This window comes from Eptesicus fuscus, chromosome 6, assembly GCF_027574615.1.
Source record: "Eptesicus fuscus isolate TK198812 chromosome 6, DD_ASM_mEF_20220401, whole genome shotgun sequence".
Taxonomy (NCBI): Eukaryota; Metazoa; Chordata; class Mammalia; order Chiroptera; family Vespertilionidae; genus Eptesicus; species Eptesicus fuscus.
In genome coordinates, this window is record NC_072478.1 from 36,698,111 (window position 1) to 36,719,145 (window position 21,035).

The window sequence follows — 21,035 nt, forward strand, 5'->3', positions numbered from 1 at the left end:
TCCAACATGTCCAATAAATGTTGGAGCTGGAATACATCATACTCAATGGGCAAAAACTAAAACCATTTCCCCTAAGAACAGGAACAAGACAGGGATGCCCACTCTCACCACTCCTGTTTGACATAGTACTGGAAGTATTAGCTATCGCAATTAGGCAAGAAGAAGAAATAAGAGGCATCCAAATTGGAAAAGAAGAAGTGAAGCTGTCCTTATTTGCAGATGACATGATATTGTACATAAAAAAAACCCAAAAGATTCCATCAAAAAACTAATAGACTTAATAAATGAATTCGGCAATGTAGCGGGATACAAAATTAACGCCAAGAAATCTATGGCTTTTCTATACACCAATAATGAACTTACAGAAAGAGAGACTAAAAAAGCAATCCCATTTACCATCGCACCAAAAAAATTAAGATACCTAGGAATAAACTTAACTAAGGAGGTAAAAGACCTATACGCAGAAAACTACAGGACACTGAAAAAAGAGATAGAGGAAGACGTAAACAGATGGAAGAACATACCATGTTCCTGGATTGGTAGAATCAACATCATTAAAATGTCCATACTACCCAAAGCAATCTACAGATTCAATGCACTCCCCATCAAAATACCAACAGCATATTTCACAGACCTAGAAAGAACTCTCCAAAAATTCATCTGGAATAAAAAAAGACCCCGACTAGCCTCAGCAATCCTCAGAAAGAAGAATAAAGTAGGTGGGATCTCAATACCAGATTTCAAGCTGTATTACAAAGCCACTGTTCTCAAAACAGCCTGGTACTGGCACAAGAACAGACATATTGATCAATGGAACAGAACAGAGAACCCAGATATCGACCCAAACCACTATGCTCAATTAATATTTGACAAAGGAGGCATGAACATACAATGGAGTCAAGACAGTCTCTTCAATAAATGGTGTTGGGAAAACTGGACAGATACATGCAAAAAAATGAAACTAGATCACCAACTTACACCATACACAAAAATAAACTCAAAATGGATACAGGACTTAAACATAAGACGGGAAACCATAAAAATACTAGAGGAATCTACAGGCAACAAAATCTCAGACATATGCCACAAGAACTTCTTCACTGACACTGCCCCTAGGGCAATGGAAGCTAAAGAGAAAATTAACAAATGGGACTACATCAAAATAAAAAGCTTTTTTACAGCAAAAGAAACCATCAACAAAACAACAAGAAAGCCCACTGCATGGGAAAACATATTTGCAAATGCTATCACTGATAAAGGTTTAATCTCCAACATATACAGGCAGCTTATGCAACTTAATAAGAGGAAGATAAATGATCCAATAAAAAAATGGGCAACAGACCTAAACAGAATATTTTCAAAAGAAGACAGAAGGAAGGCCAAGAGACACATGAAAACATGTTCAAAGTCACTTATTATCTGAGAGATGCAAATCAAAACAACAATGAGGTACCATCTCACACCTGTCAGAATGGCTATCATCAACAAATCAGCAAACAACAAGTGTTGGCGAGGATGCAGAGAAAAAGGAACCCTCGTGCACTGCTGGTGGGAATGCAGACTGGTGCAGCCACTGTGGAGAACAGTATGGAGTTTCCTCAAAAAACTGAAAATGGAACTCCCATTTGACCCAGTAATCCCACTCCTGGGAATATATCCGAAGAAACTAGAAACACCAATCAGAAAGGATATATGCACCACTATGTTCATAGCAGCACAATTTACAATAGCTAAGATTTGGAAACAGCCTAGGTGCCCATCAGCAGATGACTGGATCGGAAAACTGTGGTACATCTACACAATGGAATACTATGCTGCCATAAAAAAGAAGGAATTCTCATCATTTGCAGCAACCTGGATGGAATTGGAGAACATTATGCTAAGTGAAATAAGCCAGTCAATGAAAGAAAAATACCACATGATCTCACTCATTTAGGGATAGTAAAGAACATTATAAAGTGGTGAACAAAAAGATAGATACAGAGACAGTAAAGCATCAAACAGACTTTCAAAGTACAGGGGGAAAGTTTGGGAAAGGTGGGGGAGTTATGAAATCAAACGAAGGACTTGTATGCATGCATATAAGCATAAACAATGGACACAAAACTCTGGGGGGGAGGGCATGTGTGGGTGTGGGGTGGGGGGGGTAATGGTAAGATATGTACACATATAATACCTCAATAAAAATATTAAAAAATAAATGTTGGAGCTGGAATTTGAACAAAGAAAGGTGCTAGGGAATTGGGTAGGGCTGAGGATGTGTACTGACCTATGGGGAACTGAGAACATGACCTTTTCCTATTTATCATTGTATTTGCCACAACATTGCACATTGTGCTTTAAATGTGGTGGCGTGAGCTTGATTCAAGTTTGTAGAATAAATGAATGAGGAAAACTAAAGGATAATTAACACTGTGTTAATTATCTCCTATTTTAATTTGGAAGTTGTTGCAATGTGGCATTTTATGGACTCATTTTCATGCACTTATATCAGGAACCTGTTAATGTAAGAGGGTGAATTGTGGATTTGCATAAGGGGGGTGTATAAGCTGGCACCTGGGAATACTGAAAAACAACATGTTCTAATTGTTTTGTCCTGCCATGACATGGTCATGAAGATGTGATCTCATCAGAAGTCATTCTGCACATTGCAGAGGGTTTCAAAACTCTGGGATTTACTCAGTATCCTTCAAGTGAGTTGTCTGTGCCTCGAAATTATGAAAGCAATTTATAATTATAGCTCATTATAGATCACTAGTCCTGCAGCCACATGAAAGCAAAAACTGTGTCTGACATGCTCACCATTCATCCCTTGTGATGAGCACAGTGCCTGGCCCATTAATATGTGCTGAATAAAAAAAGATGAATAAAAATGAACACTTGAGCCCGAGCTGGTTTTACTCAGTGGTAGAGGGTCATGGGTTCAATTCCCAGTCAAGGGCAGGTACTTCGGTTGCAGGCTCAATCCCCAGCCCTGGTCAGGGCATGTGCAGGAGGCAACCAATCAATGTGTCTTTCTCACATAGATGTTTCTCTCTCTTTGACTCTCCATCTCCCTTCCACTTCCTCTAAAAAATAATGGAAAAAATATCCTGGGGTGGGAATTAATAATAACAACAACAAAAAACAACAACAACACTTGTTAGGTCAGATAGTAGCTAAGTAAGGTCACTTGAAGGAGACAGGATGGCCAGCAAAACTCTACAACTCATGCAATGGATTAGCGGGGATAAAAGAAAGGATGTGTTGATTAGGTGTTATTCAGTGATGGAAGGACAGACAAGGTGACTGAGAAATGAATGTTGCTAGTACCATCCAAATGCTAACCAGCCCTGCACATATTCCCCATCTCAATGGCAGGGGAATTGTTCTTAGGATGGAGCTGAAGCTGGAGGGCACAGCCAGCAGACTTCGAGTGTTGTTTTGTCAAGGCAAATCAAACCCTCCACTGATGTCCCTGATGCCATTAAATATTCTCTTCATCTTTGTTTTGACTGCATGTTCATCAAACAACTTTTTGCCTCTGACCTAGTCTGCTTACATGGAGAGAATGTGCTGATGATATGCATGTCATGATTTTCTGTTCCCCTTGGAAGTGATTTATCATGCAAAATCAATAGAGAGATTTGCCATGAACCTTTGGTGTATGCGTAGCACTCTGAGGCCAAAGGTACTGGTTTTATCCACAAGTGGATTTCTGAGCTTTGTGACAGTTGTACTTTTCACTGACAACTAATAGTGGACATTTTGGTATTGCTCTCAGCCCCCTGTACCTCTTAGTTGGGGAGAGCCGTTTTCTCTTGGGATAACAGTGAGTGCCAGAAAAGAGCCAGTTTCTGGATCTTCGAAGAGGAGGGTCAGTTTTATCCATCCAGCCTTTTCCTCAGGCTGATGCTTCTAAACTTCCACATGGACCAGGCTGATAGCAGGCGAACACGTATCTGGGGAATCAGCAATCATGGCTGAGTACTCTCGCGGGTATGCTCATTCTCACAGGTATGCCTTAGATACCCGCCTAACATTAGCAGTTATGTGATTTTCGTGTCTTAGGGCTCTTTCTTCTTCTTTTTTTTTTTTCATTAATCCTCACCTGAAGATATTTTTCCATTGATATTTAGAGAAAGTGGAAGGGTGGTGGAGAGACAGAGAGAAACATCCATGTGAGAGAGACACATTGATTGGTTGCCCAGGGCCAGGATCAACCCTGCAACCCAGGTACATGCCCTTGACAGAAATCAAACCTAGGTCCCTTCAGTATTCGGGCTGATGCTCTATGCACTAAGCCAAACCAGGTGGGGCTCTCAGGGCTTTTTAGTTCTATGACCTTTGGCTACTTTGCTTCTGCTAAAATGGATTATTTCTTTATGCCCAACAATGAACGGGTTATTTGGACTCTTCTTAATCATGAACTCAGATTGATAGGTGGTAATTTTCATTGTGGTGACTAGAACCTTTGGTGAACATGGTATAGTGCTGATTCTTACCCATTGTTTAATTTCTAAATATCCTATTGCTATCTAGTTAAATTATGAATAGCTGGACTATGTGTTTCATGAACATTTGGAGGATTAAACCAATGATAGTAAGCTTTTGAAAACTTGAGCTATTCTATAAATTTTACTAATCATAGTATGATTTCAAAAGCTAATTTTATTTTCTGGTGAAAAAGAAGAAAGTCTTCTGGACAATTAGTAACCAATGCTCCAACCTTTAGACATGAGAGAGAGGGAGAGGAAGAGGGAGAGAGAGTTTTAGGGAGAAAGGAAAGTGCCATCTGCTCACATGTTATACAGTATCTTTTCTTAGGTTATTCTACACCAGCTCTAGGATAGAGCTAATAAATATCCTAAATATAAAAATTTGAGTAAAATATTATATTTTTGAGGCATTATGCCATTCAACATTAAGATGATGTGTTTTAATATAGTAATTGTAAAGTAAAAATTCTGGTGTCTATAACATCACAAAATTTATGCTCTCTCTTTCCCTATTATTATCATGTTCCCACATACCTTCAAAGGCAATGCATTTGAAAAAAACACACCTATTTATTATGAAAATGTCTATGCTCAAAACACCTGTTTTTGAAACCATCAGCATTGTGCCATACTTTGTTCATCTATCTTCTCCTTCCCAATCTCCTATTTTTTGTTTTGTTGGAGAATTACAAATGACATGATGTGTGTGAATTTTAAAGCAATTCACACACATCATGTCATTTCATCCCTAGTTAGTAAGCTTCTGCAGGAGAAAGCGAGAGAGAGAGAGAGAGAGAGAGAGAGAGAGAGAGAGAGAGAGAGAGAGAGAGAGAGAGAGAAGCAGAGGGGGGGGGAGAGAACATTTTCTCATATATCCACAAATTATCAACAACTACTTAGTATTATCTAATACCTAGCCCATATTCAAATACCCTTCAATTGCCTAAAAATGTTTCTTTTCAGTTAGTATTCTATTCAAGATCCAAACAAGTTCTATTTCATTGTGTTTGGTTGTTAAGCTCCACAGAGCCTTGTGAATATCTCACAATTTAGAGTAGTCCCCCCTCCTCTTCTCTCACTGCCATGTACTTAGGTCTTTACATTCTAGATTTGGCTTGAGATGTTTAACTTTATTTTCTATTCCATGAATTTCCTGTAGACTCAAGTTAGATTTAAAGGCTTAAATTTAGATTTAGGTGTTTTTTTTTTTCTGTCTTTTTATTTTTTTTAAAGATTTTTCAAGGATAGTTCTTAATTTTCTAGCTTGTTTAAAATGCCTTCACATTGCATCATATCACAATGTCTGTATGATTCATTTTTAATGATGCTAAAATTGATCAGTGAGTTCAGATGACAGTATAGATTGATAATTTTATTGTTTTTCATCTCTAGTTCATCGCATGCTTTTACCTTCCAATGATGAGCAGTTAGTGCATGAGGGGTTGAAACATAGTGATTTTTCTAATTCTTTCTCTTTGAATTCATTATCTCAGAATCACTGTTAAAAACTTTCAAGCACTAGGACTCTTTGGATACATTAAAATGTATATTATACAGAAAACCAAGAAAAATACTCGTTTCCCTTTAAAATGCCAGTTTTCAGAGAAATGAATTGGTGTCCTAGCAACTGCCAATGGCATACAGTAGTTTTTATTCTCTCTTTCTTTTACCTCTTGAGTGTTTAAAGCATCATTATGAATCTCTATGTAGTACATTTAAAGTAATTGGGCCATTTTCTCATTTTGATGTTCATATTGTCCCATCTATGGCAAGTGGGATCCCCTTTCCAGGTCCTTTTGACACGACCTCCATCAGCCTCTGACAGCTTCCTTTCCTTCCTTGTTTTCTAGAGCAAAATGTCCCAGCTCATTTTCTACATCTCCTGCCCACAACTGAAATCACACATTCTTCAAGGAGCCCTAGTTCCTTTTAGTGGAGAATCCTATTTAGACACCACAGTTGAGCATTAGGTGTGCTCACTGAGATGGGATTGAAAATGTTTCTAGGCCTTTTCAGTGGACACAGTTAGAAAATTGTTAGTTTTAGAATGTGAGAAAAAAGTTGAATTACATTGACATTTCCAATTCAAATGTAAGAATATAGGGTGCTTATTTTGTTGAATTTTATTTAGATCTCTTTTTATATATGCAGCAAACTTTATTTCTTTATAACATTAACCTACTTTTAAATCTGTGTACTTGAAAGGATGGTAAATAAAAAAAATTGTCAGAGTTAAATAGGTCTATTAGATTTTCATTATTGATCACAAGGTTTAGATTAATATACACAGCTGCATTAATTTTGGTCCACCTATTATTTCTTGCATGGAGAGAACTATGTTAAGCTGTCCTATTATTGGTGTGTTCCTGTCAGTTTCTCCTTACATTTCCAACAGTTTCTACCTTTGAAAGTTGTTTTTTCTAGAAATTGTGGTCTTTAGTCACTATAATGTATTTTTTTTTACCTTTATAAAGCCTTTTAAGCTTTTTTAAAACCTCATTCTACCTGGTTTCATATTAAAATCTCAACCTCAGCTTCTTTATTACTTGGATTTGCCTGGTATATCTGTGCTTATTCTTTAATCCTTTAATGTTTCTGCATCATTTTGATTCAGGTGTGTCTCATATACAGCAGAGAGTTAGATTTGCTTTACTGGTCAATCTGAATTAATTATTTTATTTTTTCCATCAGCATTTATTTCCTGTATGCATTCTTCCATCTCCACCCCCCCCCACCCTCCACAATCACCACACTGATGTCCATGAGTTCTCTTTTTATTTCTTTTTTTACTCAATCCCTCCACCCCTCTAGTACCCTCCCCCAACCAGATTTGTCTGCCTGCTCTCTACCCATGAGTCTGTCTCTTTTTTGCTTGGTAGTTCAGTTTGTTAATTAAATTCCACCTATGAGTGAAATCATATGGTACTTGTCTTTCTCTGACTGGCTTATTTCACTTAGTATAATGTCCTCCAGGTTCATCCAAGCTGTCAAAAAAGGGTGAAATTTTCTTGCTTTTCATAGCAGATTAGTATTCCATTGTGTAAATGTACCACAGCTTTTTTTCTTGTTTTTCCTTTTTTTTTTTTTTTTTTACAGCTTTTTTTCTTTTGATAAATTCCCAGAAGTGGAATTTCTGGGTCATAAGACAGTTCCATTTGTAATTTTTTGAGGAAACTCCATACTATGTTTTCCATAGTGGCTGCACCAGTCTGCATTCCCACCAACAGTGACTAGGGTTCTGTTTTCTCCACATCCTCGCCAACACTTGTTTTTGTTGATTTATAGATGGCAGCCATTCTGACAGGAGTGAAGTGATATCTCAATCTCAGTATATTTTCAAGCAAAGATATTGTGGAAAATGTAACTCCTTATTTCTGGCATCACACCATATGGGTTTTTATTATTTCCAGTAGAATAGCAGTATTTGAATGGTAGAATCTGGAACAAAACTATCTGCTGCAAACTTGTATGCAACTCAGACAAGAAAGCATAGGCAAAAAGCGTGAATGTGTATCATTGGTTGTAGATGACTTGGGTCTAGAACAAGGCTGGAAAAGTAATTTGCCTTTCTTGTTTTAGAGATTGGTCTGGAAAGTTAAGCTCCTCCTGAGATTATCTTGTTATGATAGTTTCTTTTTGTAATAGACCTAAAGGACAGGCCATCTTAATTTAGAAATTGACTAACTAACAGGCATTACAATGGGCAACAGAGGCTCAATAGAAAGAGCTATGCATGACACTATAAAAAGGGAATGATCTTAGCCACATACCACTGGGTTGTTGATTAGACAAAAACAGAATTCTGGAAATCTAAGCTGGTCGAAGTTAATTCCTAGATCTCAAATTTAATAGGAAGAAATCTAATCAAATGAATAAAAAAAGAAGAGATAATTGTAAGAAAATAAACGGCAGAGAAAGAATTTAGCCGTGGAGGCTGCTGGGGAGTACGGGTGTGCTTATTGGGCATGTCCCAAACCCAAACAGAGATAGTTAAGCTCCAAGTTGCTCTCAAACTCTATTTCTGACGGATGACCTTAAGGTTGCCCAAAACATATCCACTGTGAATTTAAGGTACTGCTTCTCATTCAGCAACTGAGTCACTATACTTCCCAGAGTTTGGAACAGGGCCAGTCAGGACCCACTAACTGCTAACCGAGCAGCTCAGGACATTACAAGGACACTTAGGGGAACACTGGCTTTTGCTTTTAATTGTTGCCTGCCTGTGAGTGATTAAAACCAAATTCCAAGCCCGATCTTGCTCACTTAGAACTGATTCCCAGTATTTTCTAATTTTTATTCCCCAAAATCTTATTTATTTATTTATTTATTTATTTATTTATTTATTTATTTATTTATTTGCTGTGCTTATTCTTGTTCTCTACCTGTGGGTGGTCACTGGATTTTTAAGGCAAGTTGAGGGCAGTCTTACAGGCACTTTGTTAAAGAATGGGTAAGGTGGACATAGTTCTTAAGTCCATGACTGGAAAAGTTCTACTGAATTTGTTCCATCAATGCCATCTCTCTGAGGCCACAGAGATAATTGAAGGATCCTCAAATTCTATTAATTTTGTAGTTTTCTTGGAAGTAGAAAGGTATCAATTGTCAGTGAAACTTAAACATTAAGATGAATTCATAATTAGGCTAACATACAGTTAAAATTTAATTTACTTCTGTCACATGAACCCCAAAAGGCATATACTTATGTGTGTGAATATATGTCAATATGAATACATACATTTTAAGGAAGAACAAAATAAATGGAAAAGACAGAGAGTTTTGTTTGGCATATAAGAGAAGAAAAATAAATCTGTTAGCTCTGATTCCATCATGACTTGAGTCAAATGGCCACTGTTAGGAAGATGTCCAATGTACTCAGCTGAGAATATGGAACTAAAACTATATTTATCATAGATACTTAAGTTTGTCTTCAACTGTCTCAATTGTTGACAACTCAGAAAGCACGTAGTAAGATCTGAAAGGACAATGTGATTCTTTATTTGTTTTTACATTTTTCTCAACCTTGTTGTTGAGCTCCAGAGAGATGCATTAGCATAGCCCTCTGGCATTGCTTCTGCCTGAGAAAATAAATGACAGATCGAGTCAACTCTAATACACTCAGAGAATGGCAAAGCATCTCCAATGACTGCTTAATTTAAACATCTGGCTTGAGTGGCAAGGAAGGTCCCTGTAGCGTTGCTGGGGGAGTAACAGGGCAATCTGACTTTCTACCTTTCCTTGTTGTAAGACTAGGTTTCAGGGGAAGGTGGGAAGCTGGCCATGGCTCTCCCAAGAGAATGGGGGAGAACCTCACCCCTTGTGCAGAAAGCTCTGGCCTTTACAGCAGCAGCACTTCCACATCATTTGTTTGAAAAAGACAACAGCACATCCTCAGATGGTCTTTCAAATAATGCAGCTCCTAGTGTCGAACTTCCTTTCCTGTAAGCTGATATGGGGAAAGTGGAAAAGCCGGTGCACTGCGAGTACAGCAGAAGAAAGGAAGCAATGGAAGGAAGTCAAGCACTGCCCAAAGCAGAGGAGGAGACCAGGGATTATTCAGGATGCCGAGCTCTGTGAATGTTCCATAATTCAGGGTGACATGAACCTTGAGGAAGGAATTTAAATAGCAGCCGAAGCAGTTAGGTATTGAGATGAGTTTTTAAAATAAAGATTTAAAAAAAAGTTTTGCACAACTGCATGATGACAAGCGGAGGGGCCAAGATTGGCACATTGAGGACAGTAAGCAGACGCTTCTTAAAAGAATTTATGGTGCTGGTTGGAAGAGACAAGTTTGTCTATTTTACTACTTTTATTCGCTCTTACACATGATATTTGCGATTCTGCAGAAGTCTTCTTTTTGGACTATAAAGGAGTACTATAAATGACTTTAGCAAATTCATGAATTCTAAGGAGGGAAGGGATAAGAAGGAGAAAAAAAAATGGGAGATTCTGTTTCTTTCATTTAGCATCTTGACACAAAAAAAGACACTCCATATGTGCATGATGTAAGAAGAGTTTTCCACTTTAAATCTGTCCTGTCCCTACCCAACACAGCACCATGGAAAAGCACATTGCTTCTATTTGAACAGCACTAAGGGACGTTGGACTTATTACACAGCTCAAACCCTATTTATTCTCTCTGGGCCCCGTATCCTCCCCACTTTACCCACTGCCTCTGCGCACCGGAGGATGGAATGAGTTCTGGAGAGAATGTCTCCACCAGATATGGCTTTAATGTCTTCTTGTCTTTTAAGTAGGAAGCTGAAGGTAGAGTTGGGAAATTGCCAGGTAATAAAATTCTCACTTTGGGGGTTTCTTCTTTTTCTCCTTAGAGAGCATTCCATATCTTGTTTGACTGTCATGTGGACCACAGATCTGACAGTCCATCAGAATGACTTACCCAAAATGCATTACACAAACTGTCTTCCTAGCCAAGCTTCCCCGTGAGGTGGACTTTGTGCAGCCAAGGAGGGGGTTGGTAAAGCAGAGTGAGTGCTCAGTGTGCTTGCTCTTTGAAAGTGTGTGGGCAGAGCACTGAACAGGGAGGAGAACAATAGGGAGCCAGGGTCCTCTATTCATTTATTCATTCAACAAATATTTATTGAGCATCTCCTACATGCCAAACACTTTTTCTAGCAGTTGTAACTCCCCAAATCAACAAAATCCCTATGTTACAAAGCTTGTTTTATAGTGGAGCAGATAGGTGAGAAATACAATAAATATACACTGAGTGGCCAGGTTATTATGATCTCTGAACTCATAATAATCTGGCCACTCAGTATATGTATGTGTGTGTGTGTATGTATGTGTGCATCATGGCCAGGTGCATGAATTCGTGCATGGGTGGGGTCCGGCCAGCCTGGCCAGGGGGAGGGGACATGGGCAGTTGGTCGGCCTGCCTGCTGGTAGAACTCCTGGTCGAGGGGACAATTTGCATATTAGCCTTTTATTATATGTACTAGAGGCCCGGTGCACAAAATTCATGCACGGGGGTGGGGGTGTCCTTCAGCCCGGCCTGCACCTTCTCCAATCTGGGACCCCTCGAAGGATGTCCTACTGCCAGTTTACAGGGATCAGGCCTAAACCAGCAGTCGGACATCCCTCTTGCAATCTGGGACTGCTGGCTCCTAACCGCTTACCTGCCTGCCTGCCTGCCTGCCTGATTGCCCCTAACCACTCACCCCCAAATGCCCCCTTGCCAGACTGATCACCCCCAACTGCCCCCCGTGCCAGTGTGCTCACCCCCAACTGCCCCCCCTTGCCAGCCTGCTCACTCCAAATTGCCCCCATGCTGTCCTGATCACCTCCAACTGACCCCCACTGACAGCCTGCTTGCTCCCAACTGGCCCCCCTGCTGGTCTGCTTACCCCCAATGGTCCTGCCCCCCACCAGCCTGATCACCCACAACTGCCCTCCCCTCTTGGCCTCTAATCACCTCTACCTCAGCCCTGCCACCATGGCTTTGTCCAGAAGAACATCCGGAAGGTCTCCTGGAAGGTCTTCCAGTCTAATTAACATATTACCTTTTTATTAGTATAAACAGAGGCCTGGTGCATGGGTGGGGGCCAGCTGGTTTTCCCTGAAGGGTGTCCTGGATCAGGGTGGGGCTTCCCTTGGGGCATGGGGCAGCCTGGGCGAGGGGCCTGTGGTGGTTTGCAGGCTGGCCACGCCCCCATGGGGTGAAGGTCCCCGCTGGGGGGCGTGGCCTGCCTGGGTGAGGGCCTGAGGGCTGTTTTCAAGCTGGCCACAGCCCCTTCAGGGTGGGGGGTCCCGCTGGGGTGCCTGGCCAGCCTGGGTGAGGGGCTGATGGCTGTTTGCAAGCTGGCCAAACCCCCCCAGCAGGGACCCTCACCCTATGGGAGTGCGGCCAGCCTGGGTGAGGAGCTGAGGGCTGTTTTCAGGCTGGCCATGACCCTCAGTGATCCAGGCTCCCAGCCCCTCCTTTTTTCCTTTTTATTTTTTTTTTAGCGCCTCTTTGAGTGGAGGCCAGGGCCGGCTGGAAGCAGGCATCTGGGATTTATTTATCTTCTATAATTGAAACTTTGTAGCCTTGAGTGGAGGCCAGGGCCGGCCAGGGCGGGCAGGAAGCTTGGCTTCCTCCATCACTGGTGGCAACCCAAGCCTCCTGCTCACTCCAGCTCTGTGGCCATCGCCATCTTTGTTGGGTTAATTTGCATACTCGCTCCTGATTGGCTGGTGGGCATAGCAGAGTGATGGTCAATTTGCATGTTTCTCTTTTATTAGTGTAGATAGGATATATACTGAATGGCTAGATTATTATGCATTCAGAGATCATAATAATCTGGCAACTCAGTGTATACATTAGATACCTTGTTGTATAGTAATGGATCCTGAGGAGAAAGCAAAGCAAGGAAGGGGGATTAGATGTGTGTAAGCATGAGAATCCATGTGTTTGTGAATTGTTGCAGACAATACATAGGGTGACCACAGAAGGCATAACTAAGAAGATGATTTTTTGAGTAAGAACCTGAAGGAAGTGAGGAAAGGAGACATAAGATTTCTGAGTCTGGGGGATTCTAAGCAGAAGGAATAGCAAGTGCAAAGGCCCTGGGGCAGGATAGTGTCTGGCCAGGTGGAAGAATAGTGAGGAGGCCAGTGTGCCCAGAGAAAAGTAAGCTGGCAGTGAAACATAAGAGAAGAGATTGAAGGGACCACAACAGGAGTCAGATCATTTATGGTACAGATAAGGACTTTGGTTCTTACCCTTAGATATATGGTAGCTACTGAAAGGTTTTGAATGGAGGAGGGGCCTGATCTCCATTTTAAGTGGACTATGTTGAGAATAAACAGAAGGGAGAAAGGGCAGAAGCAGAGAGATAAGTTAGGAGACAAGTGCAACAATGCAGCTGAATTTGTCAGGGAAATGAGTAGCAGTTTATAGGGTGTGTAATGTCTGTAACATATCCTTTACAAACTGGGTTTCAACTACCAGAGCCAAAAATTGCCTAAGCACTTCTCTGTTTACCCAGAATCAGGCTGGCACAGAAAAGCAGGTGGAAAATCATTCCAAGTACAAGTGCACAAAACAGCGAGTTTCCCCACTTCTTGGCACAGGTCTCCCATAAAGAATGCTTAGGTTTACTTTGTTGGACGTTTGTGGTTCTTTCCTCTAACTTCTTAAAAGAAAAACCGCACAGCCTGCATTTCCTTTTTCACTTTCTTACTGAAACAGCAATTGACATTTATTTAGGAGCTTTGCCCATTCTAACAATGAAAGTTTATAGGAAATTAAACAGCCCTCTCATATACTAGATTGGGTCCTGGGATAGAAAATAGGCATTAGTAAAAACATTTAACATTGGTGAAATCCGAATAAAGTCTGTACTTTAGGTAATCGTATTTTGCCAATGTTAATTACTAGTTCCAATGTACAAACATATGATGTTAATATGAAAAGAAGTGAGATGAAGGGTATATGTGAACTTTCTGCACTATCTTTGCAACTTTTCTGTAGATTTATTAAAAAACAAAACAATTATTATTTTTAAAAGCCCTCTCAAAGGGAGAAGAAAACACAAGAGTAAAAAAATTTGAAAGAATTTTTTTTCGGAGATCATTTAGTAATTTTTGTCCACAATTAAACAGACGGTGTAATTACCCAGTGTATAGTTAGAACACATTCTTTCTTTTTCATTATTTCATTTAGATTAAGCTGCATTTCAAATACTTCACTTACCTCCTGGATTAAAGACATATGTATTACATTCACTCTGAGGGATCTATTTTGCTTAGAAAATAGATATTTTTCAAAACGATTTACCAGTGAAAACCCTTGTCACTTGTTCACTTCCTTTCTTTCTGCCTCCCTCCAATCCCTGCCTTCATTCTTCATTCTTGCTCTGCAGCATGCCTTCTTTACTAAACAAATGCCACTTGAACGCGATGGCCCTTGACCTAGATCCCCATTTTCTTCTTTCCCTTAACCTAAATATGCCCTTTCTTTGTTTGCTGTTCTGAAGCACTGAGGAAAGAAATTTGTCATCATGTTAAAAGAAAAATTCTGATCTTCTCAATGTCTGATTGTTTAGACCAGGAATGATGAATGCAAATGTCCCTAAGGCCACACAAGCCTTGTAAAAGGTGTGAGGCAGTCTAGAGTAATGGATAAAAATACTGGCATAGCTTACTTGGCCCTAAAATGGGTCTTTGATTATTCCTGGGAAGTTGTGTCTTTTCTTGAACCTCAATGGAAGCTTGAATCTGTTTCCAAGCAAGGTGCTTCGGAAATACCCGTTATAGTTTAGTCATGTAATGTGGGAAAATGTGGCCCATTGCATGCAGTTTAAGGTAGTAAGCAGGTAGGAATAAACATTTTTGTTTCTATATCAGGTGGAGAAAAGATTGATGAAAGTTTAATGCAGCTGCAAATCACACAATAATACTGTGAAGTCTTCAGGAGTATTTCTTGGTCACTAAGGCAGGACTACATTTAAATTATCACAGATAGATGACAGACATGATTTTAACCATAATGCTCTAGGAAGGAACTCAGCTGCTTATTGGGTAAAAAATTCCTATGTCTTATGATGCATTAGCCTAAGAAAGTTCTTTCTAGAGGGTACTTTCAATTTCCACTGTTGTAAATTAAGCCCATGCTAAATAGCTAAAATTAATACCAGTAGATTAATATTACTAACGTTCCAGGGAAACTCTAATGAAATGTTTAAGATGCAAAGGATTAGACCAAATTACTAACTGATTTAAGCAGCCAGTATCAGGGCCATGCGCACATACAAAAGACATTAAGAGCCCAGCCAGCGTGGCTCAGGGGTTGAGTGTCAATCTATGAACCAGGAGGTCACGATTCAATTCCCGGTCAGGGCACATGCCCAGGTTGCAGGCTCGATCCCCAGTGTGGGGTGTGCAGGAGGCAGCCAATCAATGATTCTCTCTCATCATTGATGTTTCTATCTCTCTTTTCCTCTCCCTTCCTCTCTGAAATCAATAAAAATATGTTATAAAAAACATTAGGAGATGGAGCATGTGGAGATGGCCTCCACTCCTTCATGTCTGGGGATCTGGCTCAGGTAAAGAATGACATCTTTCTGGACCCTCTCAGCAAAGCAAACAGCACACATGTAACTTGCCGAATACATTTTCTACAGGAGCTGGGACAGCTCACCCAGGAACACGCCTCAGTACCTGGGGCCTCTCCATCTATGCCCCAGCCACCTGGGTGAGAGCTCTACCAGGCCACAGACACTAACCAGACAAACACACCATCAAACACACCAAGGATGATGCTGAAAAGGGTCCTGTGCAACAGTCAACTCCTGCCTGCGGAAAGCCTCGCGCCCAGCCTGCACTTCCCCCATAACCTTCTGCTAAAAGCAGATTAGGCTGCTAGGATAAATCCACCCTATCCAATGTCAGTTCTTGCTTTCCACACTCTATTCTATGGGGAAATGGCTATAGTCACGGGATGGAATGGAAGTGAACCGGCACAATAGTCCTTTAATGCCCAAAGATGGATATTTAAAGCGTTCGGAGGTGGAAAGGTTAGTGCTTATTTAGGGAACAGGCGGGGCTCCCGCACATGGCACAGTTCCGGGTATCAGGGAAATGCATTTCCTCACGATTCCGCACAGCACAGCCTGCGTAGGAAAAAAGCCAAGCCTTTCTGTCACCTTGTCCTTTGCTTATACAGACAGGAACAAGGCTGAGCATGGGGGGCTGCGAGGGATTTTATCACGGACATCAGGTCACCCTTATCGATGCAGTAGCATGACAGGTAAGTTCATTCTCTACAAGCTCTCATGGTCATTTCACTAACCTCAAATAAACATATTTTTCAGGTATGTTGAAAAATCCATTTGGGGGGGGTCAACAGTGGCCAAGAAATTTTAGGTGGAGCTGTAGGGGCTGAGGGCTGAATGCTCACCCTTTGCAATTTCTAAAGAGGTTGACCATTCACCTAGCCAAGGTCACTTAAGCTAACGTGACTTTCCAGCTGGGCAAAGAAGTGAGGGTTCCCACGGCCCCTCCCATTTCCTGAGGCTGCGAGAGATGGACGCACTAAAGCAAGAGCAGGGTTCACGCAGCCGCCCCTCACCTCTCCCCAGGCAGCAGGTGGGGGCTCCACGGGAGGGTAGTACTTCGGCACATCCCAGGCCACGGCGGCCATGAACCACTTGAAGTCCTTGCACTTGAGCTGTTTGCGCAGCTCCTTCTGGGCGGAGATGTCCCCCGTGGAGAGGTGCCTGTACTCTGGCCGGCGCTGGTAAATGTACTCGGCGAATTCATCCATCCAGGTCTCCGCCACCCGCTTCAGGTTCTGTGCAGCAGAAAAGATTGTCATTTATTGGTCTATGCACTCAAGGGTGAGCTCAGTTGCACTGGAAGTTGAAGAGAGAAAAGGGAAAGAAATCAGACAACCTCAGGCAGCTCCGGTTGGTGGCTTATTAACGATGAGTTTTCACAACTGCATGGGGTATGATATGATTAGCCCAAGGCTTTGCATTCATTCCCGCTCTGACAGGGGGGTCAGTTGCCAATCAGATAATTAATTGGAGCTAGTCAAAATTCAGTTTACAATTGTATCAACTTTCTCATCCCTCCCGTTACTTCATAATTATAAAAATTCTCTCTTTTTTTCACGTAGAACTAAGGCAGGTGAAACGGGAGATAATGAAGTTCCTCTCAGGCATCGCTTTGCTTAAAGCCTTTCCAGTCAACAGTCAGGGATCTTGCTTAGAAGGAGGACAAACAAGCTGATGCCCAGTTACAGAGAGAATGCAGCATCGCTCAGTTCAAGACCAGGCGTTCTGATGATACTTTCTACGTGTGACCCGGGCGCCAAGCAGAATCTAGTAAACTGCTGCGCAATGAAGCCGGGCGAAGGGAAGCACCAAGTACCTAGTCTTCATTGGGGTGAAGGAAGGTTGATGGCAGGGAAATAGGCACCCCGGATAGGGGCCGGAGCGTGTGTGCGTTCAGGGTAAGAAGCACAGCCCTTCGGTCAGTTTTGAGATTGAGAGAGTTATTTGATTCTAGGCCTCAGATTCCTCACTTAAAGAAAGTGCATGTAGTAATCTGTACCTTCACCATGGGAGGGGTTGTAGGATTAAATAAAGTAACCTGCAAAGTGCTTAGGATAGTACCTGGCACGCAGTAGGTGTTATGAATAGTAGAGCTGTTATTACTAGAAAGAGTGCGGCATTGGAAATCAGAGAGCCTGGGTACGGGGCTTGGCCACAGCTGAACTGCATTGTTCGTGTGGTCTGTGGGAAGGGTGCTAGCGGAGATGAGATGCTCTCTGACATCCCTTCAGCTCTGTGATGCTACGTGGCAGACAAAGCAACCGCAGTGTCTTGAAGAGAGGAGGTCTCATGCCTCCTGCTTGCAGCCCAGTTTCATAGGCTGGTGTCCCATAGGCTAGGGTTCTCTTTGTTTTGTGTTCAAATTCCTTAATTTAAGTATCCAGTTGGTGTGAACATTGACCCTTTCCAGGTTTTCATTTGCATTAGAAGATAAAATGAACAGAATAGCTGGGAACTTTAAGAAGACCCAGACATGTGTAAAAGTAAAGTAAAAACTAGTGATATTTTGTCCTAGCCGATTTGGCTCAGTGGATAGAATGTTGGCCTGTGTACCAAAGAGTCCCTGGTTCGATTCCAGTCAAGGGCACTTACCATGGTTGCAGACTCCTCCCCAGCCCGGGCCCCAGGAGTGTGTGTGCTGGAGGCAACTAATTTATGTGTTTCTCTCACATTGATGTTTCTGTCTTTCCCTCTCTCTTCCACTCTCTCTAAAAGGTCAATGGAAAAATGAGAAGATGGCGCCATAGGTTAAGCACCTAACCCGCAGCCGGGCACAACAATTTCAAAAATACAACTAGAGGTCAGAACGGTCATCGTCCAGAACCACAGGAAAGCTGGCGGACTGAAATGCCCACAGCTGGGGAGAAGGAGAAGGCCACGGGGACGGTCGGGGGAGCCGCAGAAGCCTGAGGTATGGAGAAACGGACGGAGACACGAGCACGCGAGCCTGCGGGGAGGATAGAGCCGGAGAGGAGGGGGCGGCTGACGGCCTGGCCGGCGTTCACTGGCAGGAAGGAGATAAAGGCTCCGGATTGCGCTGAGCGCCGGCTCCGACTGCACTGAACCCCGTTCCGGGCGAAACCCTGGGAAGCCAGGCGCAGGCTGGGGGAATGAGTCTGGGCTGTGGGGCGCAGGCACAGAGGAGCGGGGGAAGGCAGAGCTCCAGAGGCGCGCGCAGGAAGGGCGCGCAGAGGAGGGACTGTTGCCTGCGCCACTGAACTGCCCTAGCGGGAGGGAGACAAGGGCTCCGGACCGTGCTGAACCCCAGTTCTGACTGCACTGAACCCCAGTTCCGGGCGAGACCCTGGGAAGCCAGGCACATGCTGGGGGAATGAATTTGGCCTGTGGGGCAGAGGCACAGAGGAGCGGCGGCTCCAGAGGCGCACACGGGAGGGCGCGCAGAGGAGGGACTGTTGCCTGCGCCACTGAATGGCCCTGCTGGGAAGGAGACAAAGGCGCCAGACTGCGCTGAGACCCAGTTCCAACTACATTGAAACCCAGTTCCAGGCAGCGGGCGAAACTCCAGGGCGCGTTTCTCTCAGAGGTGTTTGCAAGGAATACAGAGGGACACAGACACAGGAGCCTCATGTCTCCTGCACAGCAACTCTTCCTATATAGACAAAGAGGGTCCTCATGGACAATTGGCCTGGAGGACAATTCCTCCTAGTGACACCAACAACAATCAAGACTTAACTGTAGATACTCACTCAGTTTCGCAACTGCGCCGCCCCCGCAGGCCGCCCGGCCCGGGGCACTGGGGACGCCGCGGCGGCAGCGGCTTCCGGAGCCCGGCGGCCGCCCAGCGCCCATCCCCGCCGCGAGGCCCCCGCGCGCCTGGTTCCGCGGGCCGCGCGCCCCGCACAACGGACGGAGGCCCGGGCGCCCTCTCCGTGCACCTCCCGGCGCCACTAGACCTCAGTAGAGTTGACTGAATTCAAGGGATTAAGAAGAACAAATTGGGGAATTCGAAAAAGATGACGGCGGAGGTGAAGGCTGATGTGTTGCCTCACATGGCAGTTTCGGAAATACAACTGGAACATGGACTAGTGAGGGTGGCGACTGCTGCTCGCGTCTCCCCAGACCGGGCGGCTGCTCCTCTCAGTCAGCACCGCAGCCGGGGCCATGGGCTCGTGGGCGCCGCAGCAGCTGCTGTGGCGGCGGCCGCGGACTCGGCGCAGCAGCTCTCTGTGAAGGAAGAGACCATCTTTCTGCAGGAGGGGCGCATCCGCGCCACCGACCTGGCCGAACTGCGCAGTGAGATCCTCGAGGCCCCGGAGGCCGCCAACACCGATTTGGAGGATTCTTAGGAGTTCTCATCTTACATTCAAGCCCTTTAAGCCATTTTGACAGAGGAGAATCAAGAAGGCGGCTAAGTTAAACAAAGGAACTGCGAACTCCACCGCGCACAGCAATTTCAGGGGCACGAATGGAGGACAGAGCCTCTGCCATCCAGAACTACAGGAGAGATGGCTGAATGGTAGATTTATAGCTAAGAGGGAAGAGGAAACCAGCGAAATCGGAGGGGATGAGGTGTGGAGGCGCGTGGGTCTGGTTGGTGGCGGGGGAAAGGGGCTTTTGTTCCAAACCTAGGGGAGATTAGCTCTCCATCACACTGAAATCCAGCTTCTGGGGACCCGTGGGAGACCCAGATGCCTGCGGGGAGAGGCGGGACTCTTGCGGAGGTGCCAAGCGCCCCTGGGTCTGGGGGAGGCCGCGCTCCCCTGGGTCCGAGTGAGGCCAGGGGTCAATAGATCCAGTTGAGGCCTCGCGCATCTAGGCCCGGGTGAGCCCAAGTGGCCCTGGGTCTGGGAGAGGCCAAACATCCCTGTGTCCGGGTGAGACCATGTGTCCCTGGATACGGGTGAGGCCTCGTCCACCTAGGCCCGGGTGAGCCCAAGTGGCCCTGGGTCTGGGAGAGGCCAAGCGTCACTGTGTCCGGGTGAGACCATGTGTCCCTGGATCCGGGTGAGGCCTCGTGCACCTAGGCCCGGGTGAGCCCAAGTGGCCCTGGGTCTGGGAGAGGCCAATCGTCCCTGGGTCCGGGTGAGACCATGTGTCCCTGGATCCAGATGAGGCCTCGTGCACCTAGGCCCGGGTGAGCCCAAGTGGCCCTGGGTCTGGGAGAGGCCAAGTGTCCCTGGGTCCGGGTGCGACCATGTGTCCCTGGATCCGGGTGAGGCCTCGAGCACCTAGGCCCGGGTGAGGCCACGTGCCCCTGGGTCTGGAAAAGACCAAGCGCCCCTGGGTCCAGGTGAGACCATGTGTCCCTGGATCCGGGTGAGGCCTCGTACACCTAGGCCCGGGTGAGCCCAAGTGGCCCTGGGTCTGGGAGAGGCCAAGCGTCTCTGGGTCCGGGTGAGACCATGCGTCCCTGGATCCGGATGAGGCCTCGTGCACCTGGGCCCGGGTGAGCCCAAGTGGCCCTGGGTCTGGGAGAGGCCAAGCGTCCCTGGGTCCGGGTGAGACCATGTGTCCCTGGATCCGGGTGAGGCCTCGTGCA

At 44.4% G+C, this 21,035-nt stretch overlaps 1 protein-coding gene across 1 annotated transcript in view; it reads right to left on the bottom strand.

The window, feature by feature from the left end:
- Nucleotides 1-21,035, bottom strand: part of GALNTL6 (polypeptide N-acetylgalactosaminyltransferase like 6) — a 982,562-nt gene that overhangs the window by 52,012 nt on the left and 909,515 nt on the right. The window contains exon 9 of the mRNA XM_054717643.1: nucleotides 16,549-16,770. Coding sequence (XP_054573618.1) covers nucleotides 16,549-16,770 — 222 coding nt within the window. The remainder of the gene's footprint in view (nucleotides 1-16,548; nucleotides 16,771-21,035) is intronic.